This window comes from Hirundo rustica, chromosome 4, assembly GCF_015227805.2.
Source record: "Hirundo rustica isolate bHirRus1 chromosome 4, bHirRus1.pri.v3, whole genome shotgun sequence".
Lineage (NCBI taxonomy): Eukaryota > Metazoa > Chordata > Aves > Passeriformes > Hirundinidae > Hirundo > Hirundo rustica.
In genome coordinates, this window is record NC_053453.1 from 15,234,880 (window position 1) to 15,246,690 (window position 11,811).

An 11,811-nucleotide genomic window follows, 5' to 3' on the forward strand; every position below is an offset into this window, starting at 1 on the left:
CGAATCAGGTTTTTCCATATCCCTGGATTTGTCAATGTTTATTAGTTTAAAAATTGTAAGTTGTAGTAAATCTTGAGTCTAATCCCATTTTAGCATTTGCTTAATGCCTCTTAGCACAATATCTAATTGCATTCATGGAGTTTCTGAGTACTGTCAGCAATGCACAGTACCGAGCAGTAATTCAGCTTGGTTTACAACTAGAGAGCAGAAGGGATAAGCACATGAACCCTCATAGTTAAGAAGAGATGTGGGGCTTGGGGAAGGTGGAGCAGAGGGTGGTAAAATAACTGCAGCACAATTGACTATTTCAGAAGGAAGTGGACAAGGATAGTCTATTACAGAAAGTGAGTCTTCTGTTCCTGTTTTCCAAGGAACGAGATGAGTAAATAAGCGCTTGGTTGAAACCATCTGTGGCCTGTATTTGTCTTGCTTCCAGAAGATGATCTTAAAAGTTTTTGTGCTTCTCACACAGGTTATCTTTGACATACTCTGGTAGTTGTGACACCATCTTGCTAGGTCTCTGTAATCTGCCTTAGAGGTGTAAGGTTTCTGAATCACTGAACTTGAGTCCATAAATGTAGAGAGCAAGTTTTTCTTTTGGCTTTTCTTCATGACTTTAGTTTTGCAAGTAGAGACAGGACTTTTGTACTACCAGGTCTGGCTCGGTGGCCTTGGCTTGTCTTCCTGGAGAGGATGTGCAGGACTGCATTACCTGCTTCCAAATGTCTTTGAAAACAACTTGATCTCAGTAATTTTAGAGAAGCTTTACCCCTTGAGAGATTCCTGCAAACCTCATAGTATGAAAAACAGATTTTTGTACTAAAACGTAAAAACCAAGGAGGGTTTTTCATTTTTTTTTTCATAGAAAAGGCAGAGCCCGAAAGCATGTAGTGCCAGCATGTGTGCATTTGCTTCGGCTTCTTATCATTAAACTGCATAGAGGGCAGAGTAAACTTAGACACAATGCAATATTAATCACCTGTACCAACACTTTGACCTTGTGTCCTTAGAGAACAGTCCTGACAACAGTATCTGATGGGTAAAGGTTGTATGTTAAAAGCTGATGACAGATCAAGTGAAAAGGAATACTTCCAGGTTGTTGGCGATGTTTTTACACAATCAGGACTCTCCCAGTATTACAAATCCAATCACTGCCAGTTAGATTTAAGGCTTATCAAACCACTTTTCTCTTAGTAATTTGCCATTGGTTGTCTCAAGCCTGAGTGGTAAAAGGAAACATATGCGTGTGTTAGGCAGGACTAGAAGTATGGGCAGAACTACTCACATTTTCAGCCTCCAGAGGTGAATGGTACTGAAGTTTAAGCTCCATTTTTTAAATCTCTTTATGTAACAGGTAGGTAGGAAGCAGTGTAGCAGAGAGCAGAAATAGTTCTTACTCCATCACAAAAAGTATTAGACCTTTTGCTCTGATCATTTTTATGTTTTGGGCCGTGGGGCTTCCCCTGGTTGTGTGCATGTCCAGCCAAATAGCTTGTCTAAGAAGGCCTTCAGAAAAGTCTTTTCATCCTTAGTTGCACAGATTGTTCAATAAGCTGTTATTTTCTTTGGTTCCAGGGACTCAGCATCGCAGAAGTGAGGCAGTATTAATTACCATCAGCCATTTGCTTTCCATGTTAACTTACCTTACTTTTTTCCCCTGAGGAATCATTATCTTACAGGTACCCTAAAAAGGCAAAAGCCCTCTGCTGTGCCTGTTTTGTCAGTCTGGTTTCTAGTTAGCAGATGCAGTTCACATGTTTTCATTTGCTTTGAATTTCTTAGTGTGTAAATCCTGTGAAGTGTTGAGTGCTGCCAATTTAGTGCAAAGTAATAAAAAAGCAGCTGAAGGCTGGTTGGCCTTCAGCAGCATTGGGCCTTTACAGAAGAAGAGCTTAGTCCTGAACTTCCATGTTGTCAGTTTACCAATTGTTTACCTGCATGTGCGTGGTAGGGCTAAGAACAAAGCTGCTAGTGCCAGCTTTTGTAATCATGTGCTGCCCCACCAAGATGAAAATAAAAGTGCAGGCGAGCTTTCCAAAAGAAACTGCCTGCTGTCCTTCCAGAAGCAAGGCTTGTTGTCAGGGCAGTCTCTAGTGGTTAAGGAGCTCTGTTTAAAAGCAGATTTCACTCAAGTACTTTGATTTCAGGAACTCCATACTACTTTTTTTTCCTGCCAGGGATGCTGACAACCATTCAGATTTTGTTTTATGTGTCAACACTCTCAAAATTCAGTGCAACTTCAAAGCACAAGAAAGATCAATTATTCTAGTGCAACCTGAATAAATTAAACTGGTGTGCTCTAACCACTCATAACTCTTTTTTAATTGCGTTCATTGTGTGTAGTCTCTTGGTTTGTGAGCAAGATCTTGCAGTGCCACTCGGTTCATGTTTTATTCTGTGTATTATACTGTTAAATAGATTTCACTTTTTTTCTTTTGTCACTGTCACATTTGTGTTGTTTGTTTCTTTTCCTGCTAGCTGTCAGGGCATGAAAAGGTATGGATCAGTGTGGAAAACTTCTTTTCATTTTCAGCATTTGTATTCATAATGAGCTTATGCAGTTCTGTGTAGAGCTTTTTTTTTTCTTCTTTTTTCTTTCTAAACTTCTTTGAGAAATACTTTGTTCATCTCTTGAAGACAAACCAAGTACTGATAATATATTGTTTGTTAGCAGCCCCACTAGTTACAATCATTGGAGCTGTTTGCTGTATCTAATGAGATATAGCCTTTAGTGTAGAAAAGTGGTATTTTAGGATAGGTACATTTAGCACCATGTGCTTCACCCCAGTAAAGTGTGTCCATCAAAGGGCAACACTTTGAAAGGTTATGTTTAGGTACCATATTAGAGATTAGAAGCTTGTGCTCTAGCAGCAGCAAAGTGCAGTAGTCCAAAGCCAAAGTTAATTTGTGGAAGTAGTTAATGAAACTTGTTGCATTACAGAATTTTTTTTTTTTTTTTTTTTTTTTTTTTTTTTTTAGAAAGAATAGTTAGCTAAATTATTTTTGAGAATGTAGCTTAAATGTCACTGCTCAGATTTTGGAATCGTGTTTCTTTTTCTGCAGCTTCAAACAGCAGCCTCCAGGAGTTACGTGGGCTCAAGTGCCCCAACTGGAATTAGCAAAGATGAAGACACAAGTCGTTTTCATACTACCAAGAGAGGAAATTTCCATGAAATTTTTAACTTGTCAGACAATGAACGTCCTTTGCCAGGTATCATGCCACAGGAAGGCTACATTAGTTGAATGTTTTGTAAAAAAAACAAGGATAGTTAAAAGCTGAATTCTTTTTCTGTGCATTGTATAGGTGCTAACTTTTGATTTGAATGTTTTGCTTTAAATTAGGATGAATGGAGATTGTCTCTTTCATTCCATATTCTTGCAGCTCTTTGAAAGAGTGCACAGCCTGGTGTGCCTTTTATGCTTATGCAAATCCAGTAGTCAAAGGGAAAAATTGTTTGGGTGATTTTTTTTTTTCCTCCCCCCGAATGAGCGTTAAAGTAGATGTGATGATGTCTAGGACATCTGATTTAGGCTTTTCTTTCTAAGCACTTTCCATTTTAGGTATCTAAAATTTAATATTCAGTATTTTCTGTTGTGTAAGGAGACTGTTGGAGATGGTGCCAGTCTCTCTTTTTCTTAAAGTAAGATTTCTTGTTACAACTTTTTCAGTGTGTGAAAATGGCTGGCGCTGTTGCTTGATTAACAGAGATCGGAAGATGCCTACAGACTACATCAGGAATGGAGTTCTTTATGTCACAGAAAAGTGAGTCATTGCACTCCATGCATTTCTTAGGAGGGAAATTCAAGACATTAAAGCATTTGAATCTAAAAAGGATCCTTTAATAGTGTTTTGAAACAAAAATGCCATTTCAAGGTGCTTTGCAACCTCAAGGAGGCATCATAGGAGAGGGAGAGCTGAACCTGGTGTGTGGCTACACTTAAGAGATGAGATTTTGCCTTGCAAAGGCTTGCATAGGAGTGCAAAGTAACTCCATATAGACAGTTGTTAGTAGCTCCAGTTCTTGATATGGATAACATACTAACTGTATAGATATTAGAAAAGAAACCATAACCTAGGTGTACTTCGAAAATTGTGATCAACAGCTATTTGACAAATATTCTTAGTTTGGGGTTGTTTTAAAGCAAGCTGAATGTACAGCTTCCTTGAAATGTCAGCAACAAAAAAGAAAACTGAAAATTAAGCCTCGGTTTCAAATTTTTATGGATGAATGGTTGTTTTTTTAAATTTCCTTCTTACCTCCCAGCCTCCCAGGACAGAATAACTATGGTCATTACTGTTTGGGTCTTGCACTGAGGTTCCTTTGGAGTGTAATGAAAGGCAGTAAAGCTCATCTGTATGCAGTGTCACCTAGTGATGGAGGCCACTCTCCAGTGTTTAGAAATCTGAGCTTTTGTCTGCAGCACAATAACATGAAACTAACGCAGTGTTTTTCATTAATCTTCTTTTAGGATGGTGAAAGATGTATAAGCCTTTTGAGATTTGGTATTTCAACTGTTTAAGGATATCTGTCCCTTGTGTGTCTTTAAAATGCTTGTCAGGTTTAACCATTCATTGCAGTAATATAAATACAAGAATTTTTGTGTGGCTATGCATACTGTATGTTCTGGGCTTTCAGACACCAGCCAGTTGCTAGAACTTACAAATGTTTGCACTAAATTTGGAGCCATAACTGAACTGCATGTCTTTGTTTTATTTTGAAAATTATTTTAACCTATGAGATTTCAAACTTCAGAAGAAACGAGTATATTTGAGAAATTTATTTTAAAACACTGTATCAAAATGAGCATTTTCTTTTCTTGTTTGCAGTTATTTGTGCTTTGAAAGCTCAAAATCTGGCTCATCAAAAAGAAATAAAGTTATAAAGCTGTCGGACATAACAGATATCCAGAAGGTATGTTGGTGTTGTAAATAGGACAGAAAACTGGTTTTCTGTTCAGCTAGTCATGTTTTGCATTTGTGCTTTTGTTATTTTGAAAAAGCATGCCACTGATAATTTGTATAAGTGAAATGTAATTCTTTGATTATGAATGTTTCCCAGAAGTGCTTTTTTGGACTCAGCACAAGAAAACTTGGTATGAGCATGAAGACAAACTAGTTTACTAAACCCTTACACTCCTGCATTTTCTTTTAAATTAGTCATGTTGTTTACTAACTCCATTATTGACCAGAGCTTTGTAGGTCTTAAGCAGATCTATTAGTGGCAGGAATTGTGTATTACTAACTTCATTTTGGGTGTGGATATTGATTCATGCACCATCTTAAAAGTAGGTGCCTCAGAGGGAGGCAGGATTGTTGTCAGTGGAGAAAGGTAGATCATTAGAATAGCCAGACTGGGATGGGCTGGAGTTTAGTTGGGACCCATCATTAGCAGAGGCAGTGGAAGGTTGGAAGCATAGAAAGGGCAGTGTTGTCCTTCCTCTGGTTGAGGTTTATCAGCCTGTGGTTACTAATGGCTTTACTGGTGCCTTGCATCACTCTCTATGGCCTTTAACATCACTTTTTTTTACGCTTTCTGAACTTGTCCTCACCTTGAACACAGACACCCCTGCTTTTTGCTGCATCCTGTACCACAGATTAAATCATGTTGAGCAAAGTAACACCCTCAGCCTGGTGTGTACTACTGCATAAGTACCTCCAGATTTTCAAATTAATTCCTTCTATTTCTATGACATGTCTGTAAAGCAGACAGCTTTTGCTCAAATTGAACATTCCTACTGGAATTAATAATTCATATTAATGGATTTCAAACATCATGCTTCAAGTAATGCTGGTTTGTTGTTCAACAGGCCTTTACTGCCATAAAGTTTATTTTGCATCTGTGGAGGGTTTTGAATGAAGATGAGACAGGGTTCATGCAGTCAAGCATAAAAATGTACTGTGCCAGGTTTTATTTGGAGGTGGGAAACCCAGGTCTGACTTGAGTGTCTTTCTCACTCCCAAGTTCAGCCAACTGTATTCCTTCTTATATTTATGGACTTCCTTTCTAAAAAAACAAGCAAGCAATCCATGTATGGCACTGGGTGCTGTAGTTTATTTGATGTGGTGGCATTCAGTCAAAGGCACTCTTTTTCAATCTCAAAGGTGCTATGACTCTGTGATACCCTGCTTTCTATCTAATTTTGGAAAATAAGCTTTTTCTGATCTGCTTGCTGTTCTCTAAAGAGTGGACGGAAGTCAGCTGCAGGGGAAGCAGTGGGTGATGCCCACAGGCCCATCTCACAGCCCCCAGAGCTGGGCTGTGCCCTGCCCACCCCACACGGCTGCCTGCGGTTCCCTGCACCACAGATGGGTCAGCTCCCAGGTGCTGGAGCAGGACTGATGCTCACTTTGGGACTGGGGCTGGTAACAGCAGGCTGGGCATTGCTGCAGCTCGTGGGAGGAAGTGCAGAGGAGGGTCCTGGCTGTCTGGGTGAAGCTGTACTGAGCGAGTCCAGGAGAATGTGACTCCAGAGAATGGCAGCTGGCTTCATGCTGGTTTTAGTAGAGGTCTCTTAGTTGTGGCTGGGAGGACATGCCAGCGATGAATTGTGTAACCTCTGCAATATCTTTTGCAGTTGTTCAGTACAGAAGATATCTTATGTCTGTGTGTGTTTATTTTAGTATAAAGTGCTCTCTGTTCTCCCGGGATCAGGGATGGGTATTGCTGTATCAACACCATCTACACAGAAAGTAAGTAGCTGGCTGTATCTGGATTGATGTGTTGGATTTCTTACCCTTCTTTTCCTCCTCTAGTTAGCACCAGCATAAAGGGTTTTTTATCCCCTTACGCCAGTGGCTGGCTTTTTTTTCTTTTTTTTAATTCATTTGTCTATTATTCAGTATGTTTGTCTTCAGAATTTTAATGAATTAAATATTCATCTTGTTCTACTGCATCTGGAGTGTTTTACTCTTAACACTTCAAAAAGATTTTCCCTAGCATCCTACATCAGGAGCATGCAGTCTGCTATGCAGTCTGAAACAGAAAGCTGTTGGCTTGAGAATATCCGTGGGGAGGACGCTTTGAGGTGAGAGGGCCTGACCTTCAGATGAAGTTTTTAAGGAAGTGAAAAATATTAGAAAATACGCCACATAGGATTTAATAGAGAAAAGGATTATTTTCTTTGTCAATGCATTTCTGGTACAAATAATATGTTCCTAGTGACTTGACAAAAATATACCTAGAAGAAATTATTTTTTGTTCTGAACTGACATGATGTTGTTTTTTCTATCCTTTAGCCTTTGGTGTTTGGTGCCATGGTACACAGAGATGAAGCTTTTGAGACAATTTTCAGCCAATACGTGAAAATAACATCTGTATCATCCAGCAGTGAAAGCTAATGTCTTATCTTGAAAGAGCTAAAGGAAACTTTCTTATTGTATGACTTGGTAGTGAAAAAAATGAACATCCTCATCTATTTTGCAATAATTTTTCTTGTCTGGTGGTTTATATTCTATCTGTTACATAAACCAAGTGTATTTTATATATGCCTTCATGTTTGTTTTTAAGGTTTTTGTAAAAAAGAAAAAAAAACCAAATGAAAACAGTGAAAGTGCTATCATCACTATTAGCCTTGCACATTAAGCACTTTTAATGTTTATTTACTGACATTAAAAGCTGGGAAGATGCTTGGAGACCTGACTATGTAAGAGATTGATCCCTTTATCTCCACTGATGTCACTAGGGATACATTTGTCCCTTTATCTTAGTTGTTTTTCCCTGAGATATGTGAATGATGACTGCAGCAGCCTGAAGTCTCCTTCTTCAGCTTGGAGTTTTTAGTTGGGTCCTTTATTAAAACTGATGACAATACCAGGGAAGTATTAGCTCCTTAATATTTCCATATGTACAACTGCATTTAAAATAACTCCTCCTTGCTAATTTTTGCATTGCAGAAGAATGTTTTACTTGTTTGGTTAACTTCAATTTTTTCCTGCATAGAGATACTTAAATTGTACAGTGAATTGGAGGAGAAAGTTTGTAGCTCTGTCTTCCTTAACTCATTAACCAAAGTAAGAGGAAGGAAGCAGGCAGATACTTTTTATAAAAGAGGGCACCCAAATGTTGTTCCTAAAATGTTAGGCATCTTATAATTACATTTCTGTAGGTACTTGTCCTAGAAGGGCTCAGCTGTTGTACGTGTTGCATGTACAAGGCGTTTGTATGTTAATGCATTAAAGACTTGAAGGCTTTTTGTGTTGGGGAGGTGGGAATAATTAAACTAAACTCAGATATGACCTTTTTTAATTTGGCTCTTCCCTTGAGTTATCTTGTGATAAAAAAAAAAAAAAAAAGCTATAATATAGCAACTGAAAGCACTAGTTCCTCTCAGAGCATAATTTGAGGAGCGTTGGTGTGCTTCTGTCTTCCCCCTTGCAGAATTAAATTTTAGTAATAATTAAAGCAAACTGCCAGGTAAAACAGGAAGGCTGCACTCCTCTAAACTCTCTCAGGCCTGTCTAGCAGCAAAGCACATATTGACCTTTGTCTTTAATATTGGAAAGCCTTTATACTCTGTATAATAGCACTCATCTGAGAGGTTTAGAATTTTATTTGCATTTTCATGAAAGCACAATGGGAGTTATGCCAAGCCTTCCTGAGTGTCTTTTCCTTTGCTATGTCTTTTGAGTTGAGTAGTATGGATGTCTCAAGACATTATATGAACAGTCCTAAAAAAACACAATGGAGATGCAGATTCTTATGTGAAAATGGGACTTCATTTAATTTTTTTTTTCTCTGTTTTTTTAAACAGGACTTTCCTTTCTTTGTGAGGAAAGGGGTAAAATGAAGGTGGGAGAGGAGTAGCAAACACAAAAGGGCGTGTTTAACTCTTAGCACAGTTTTAAATTGAAGTGTGTCAATGAATGCAGGCGTAATGAAGAAGGTGGAGGTCAAGCTGTGCAAACCTTATTTTAGTCTGTCCACGAAGAGGTAGGATATAAGAACTTAATACAAATTTTGTATGAAGAAGTACCGTTGAATGCCATAATTTGGTTGAGTATTGTAAAGTGAGACACTGATGGGGGTGTGCCCTGGGTGGAAATGTAAGCAAGAACAGGGTAGAAACCACTGTAGTGGCTAAACGGCAATTTTCAAGTTCTCACTTCAGAGTAGCACTTGAACATGTCTCTACATAACCTGAAAAATGGGTGCATTTCTAACACCACTGTTGGTATGCTGTAACTCAGGGCCTGGAAACTTCAAATATAAGTGAAGCTGGTGGGAAATCCATTTTGCCACCATTTAAAGTGGATGTAGATTGACAGTTTATGCTTTCACAATTTTACGCATTCAGGTTATATGTTTAAGTAAAAATTCTTGATCTTAGATGTTTCTCATCAAAACTACTTTAAAATCAGTTAACATCCTTTTTGTAATTGCTACATATTATAATTTGGCTTTTCTTTCTAGAATCTTCCTTGAATAGCAAGTGTGGCTAAGAAATAGGCATTAAAATGGCTTAATGTTATATAAATCTTAATCAGAATCATTCATTTTGTCTTAAGAAAAAAATATCCCTTGGGTGTGTTTTAAGGTTATCTTTTTTTTTTTTTTTTTGAAGAAACAGAAAACTATATTTTTTACAGAGAGCATGCTCTTTTTCTTATTTTTGTATCATTTTTCAAGTGTAATTTATACCTTCACTCTGATCGTAACAGCAGTTTCAGTAGGAAATCAGTTGACTTGCACTTATATTACCTCCTCCCCCTCCCACCCTTCACTGGTTGACCCTCATGTACGGGGTTGTCCTAGATTCTGGTTCCTGGAGGAGCTATAGAATCTATACTGATGGTGCCAGGACAATTAACCACCATACCTAGGCTTTGGTGAGGGAGAAGAGATAGCATTATCCTTTTCCCAGACTGAAATGCCTCATGTGTACAACATACTCTTAAAATTTATTTTCTGAATGAAGAAATTAGAAATGTCTTATAAAATTTAATGTGCTGATGTTTGAAATGAATCCGCACTTTACAGTGTGAACTGAAAAGTTAATGATTCTTAAAGCAGCAAACCTAGTGCAAACTGCAATGCAACATTGGTTGTAATATAGAGAAAAGACTGGATTTCTTCCTTTTTTTTTTTTTTTTTTTTTTTTTTTTAATAGAGTTGTAATATAATTGACAGACATCTGTGTACATATTTTGCAAATTTCACTTTACATTGGGTTATCCGGTGTCCCTGCAAGTCAGCTGCTCCCATGGTGTCCGTGACTTCAGAGACTGAAGTTAAACTTTGTGTGTTTACTCACGCTCATCTCCTGCTGCACCCTCTCACGTCTGGAGGGCAGGAGGGGATGGGCAGTGAGTGAATGTATACTTGACTTGTGTGATTACACTGAACCTCTCACCTTAAATTCCAATCTTCCTATTTAGTTTTGCGGTACAGCCTGGTGCACTTCAGAAACAGGCTGGGTCGGAACACTTAATGTAAAGTGCTTCTAAATAGCTGAAAGTGATGTTCTTGTCATTCTGTCTATCTGATTGCTGTTTATATTTGCAGTTCTGTTCATGTCTGTGGATGTCTGGATCATTCACGTGTAATTTGGATTTAACTTCTTTAGAAGTTTGTTGGTTAGTTTGAGTCCCTTTTAAAGACAGTGAACAAAAGGGAGATGAAAACTGACTAATTCTTTATCACTGACCATTTAAATTCAAAAGCAAAACAAGCTGAAATATGAAATCATGCCTTTCTGTGCACTGTAGCTTTTGTGAGGCAAGATTGAATGAAACAAGCGATTTATTAGTAGCAACATCACACAGGATGCCAGCAGCAAAATTCTACCCTCGTTCTGCAAACAAAGAAAAAAGGAATTTTACTCGACTATGAAGAGGTGAAAGGATGTACCTGTTTTTTGCCTACTTAAACCTGTTTGAAAACATCGGTAGTTTTTATTGAACTCTGTACATTTTGGCAGATGTTTAATTTCTAATAATCATTGAAATATAATGGATGTTAAAATTTTTATGTCTGAAGTTTGAGTCTATATTTTGAAATTGTAAATAATTCATTATCAGTGTAACTTTTGTTTGACAGAAGACTTATACTGTATGAATAATTGAAATAATGAAATTATTTGCCCTGTACGTTTTTTAAGAAAATCTTGTTTGTTTAAAAAGTCTTGTATAAATTATAATTTTTATTTAAATAAACCTAAAAATGCTTTGTGCTAATGCTTCTTGCAAAATTCAGTTATCTATCAAAACTACAGCTGATTTCTTGGAACGAAGCGAGTTAGTGTTTTTTTGCCAGATTCAGAGCCACAGGTCCATCTCTGGGAGGGGAGGTGGGTGGGTGTTACTGCTTTTGAAGCCCAAGGAACTTGAATTTTATTTTAAATAATTCCATTACTTTATTGGAGAGTGTATGTATGTTTTTGGTTAGATCTTTTCTGTGAGTACATCAGTCGTTCTATGGTTACATGGTTAATTTAATGCATGAAAAAGCAAGCAGTGATTACTAAGGTGCCACTGCAGGAGGGCATGGATGACACGAGACTGTTAGGAGGAGTATGAACTCCTGTCAGCCAGAGCTCCATGCCACTGTGCTGCAGGTGGGCAGTGGAGGTAAGGATAAGCCCTTTTCAATCCTGAGGGTGTGTGGGGGGCTGTGCTTGGCAGCAGCATTCCCTAATCAGGAACAGCTGTTATGCAGCCTCAGCTCTCTGTTCACACCAGCCCACCCTGCAGTGCTGTGCCTTTGTGTCACCTGTACCTTTGTGCTGGCTTGTAAAACCAGCTAGAGACTCTAAGTCAGAAAAAACAATTTAGTAGGAGAAAAAAAAAAATGCAGTAGTACAAAAGATCACTGA

General features: G+C 38.0%; 1 protein-coding gene across 2 annotated transcripts in view; it reads left to right on the forward strand.

Annotated features, from left to right (window-relative positions):
- Nucleotides 1-11,173, forward strand: part of GRAMD4 (GRAM domain containing 4) — a 75,407-nt gene extending 64,234 nt beyond the window's left edge. For both annotated transcript variants that reach the window (XM_040062400.1, XM_040062401.1), the window contains exons 15-19: nucleotides 3,064-3,211; nucleotides 3,670-3,763; nucleotides 4,829-4,913; nucleotides 6,623-6,691; nucleotides 7,238-11,173. In XM_040062400.1, coding sequence (XP_039918334.1) covers nucleotides 3,064-3,211; nucleotides 3,670-3,763; nucleotides 4,829-4,913; nucleotides 6,623-6,691; nucleotides 7,238-7,339 — 498 coding nt within the window. In that variant the 3' untranslated portion in view covers nucleotides 7,340-11,173. The remainder of the gene's footprint in view (nucleotides 1-3,063; nucleotides 3,212-3,669; nucleotides 3,764-4,828; nucleotides 4,914-6,622; nucleotides 6,692-7,237) is intronic.
- Nucleotides 11,174-11,811: the final 638 nt, after the last annotated feature.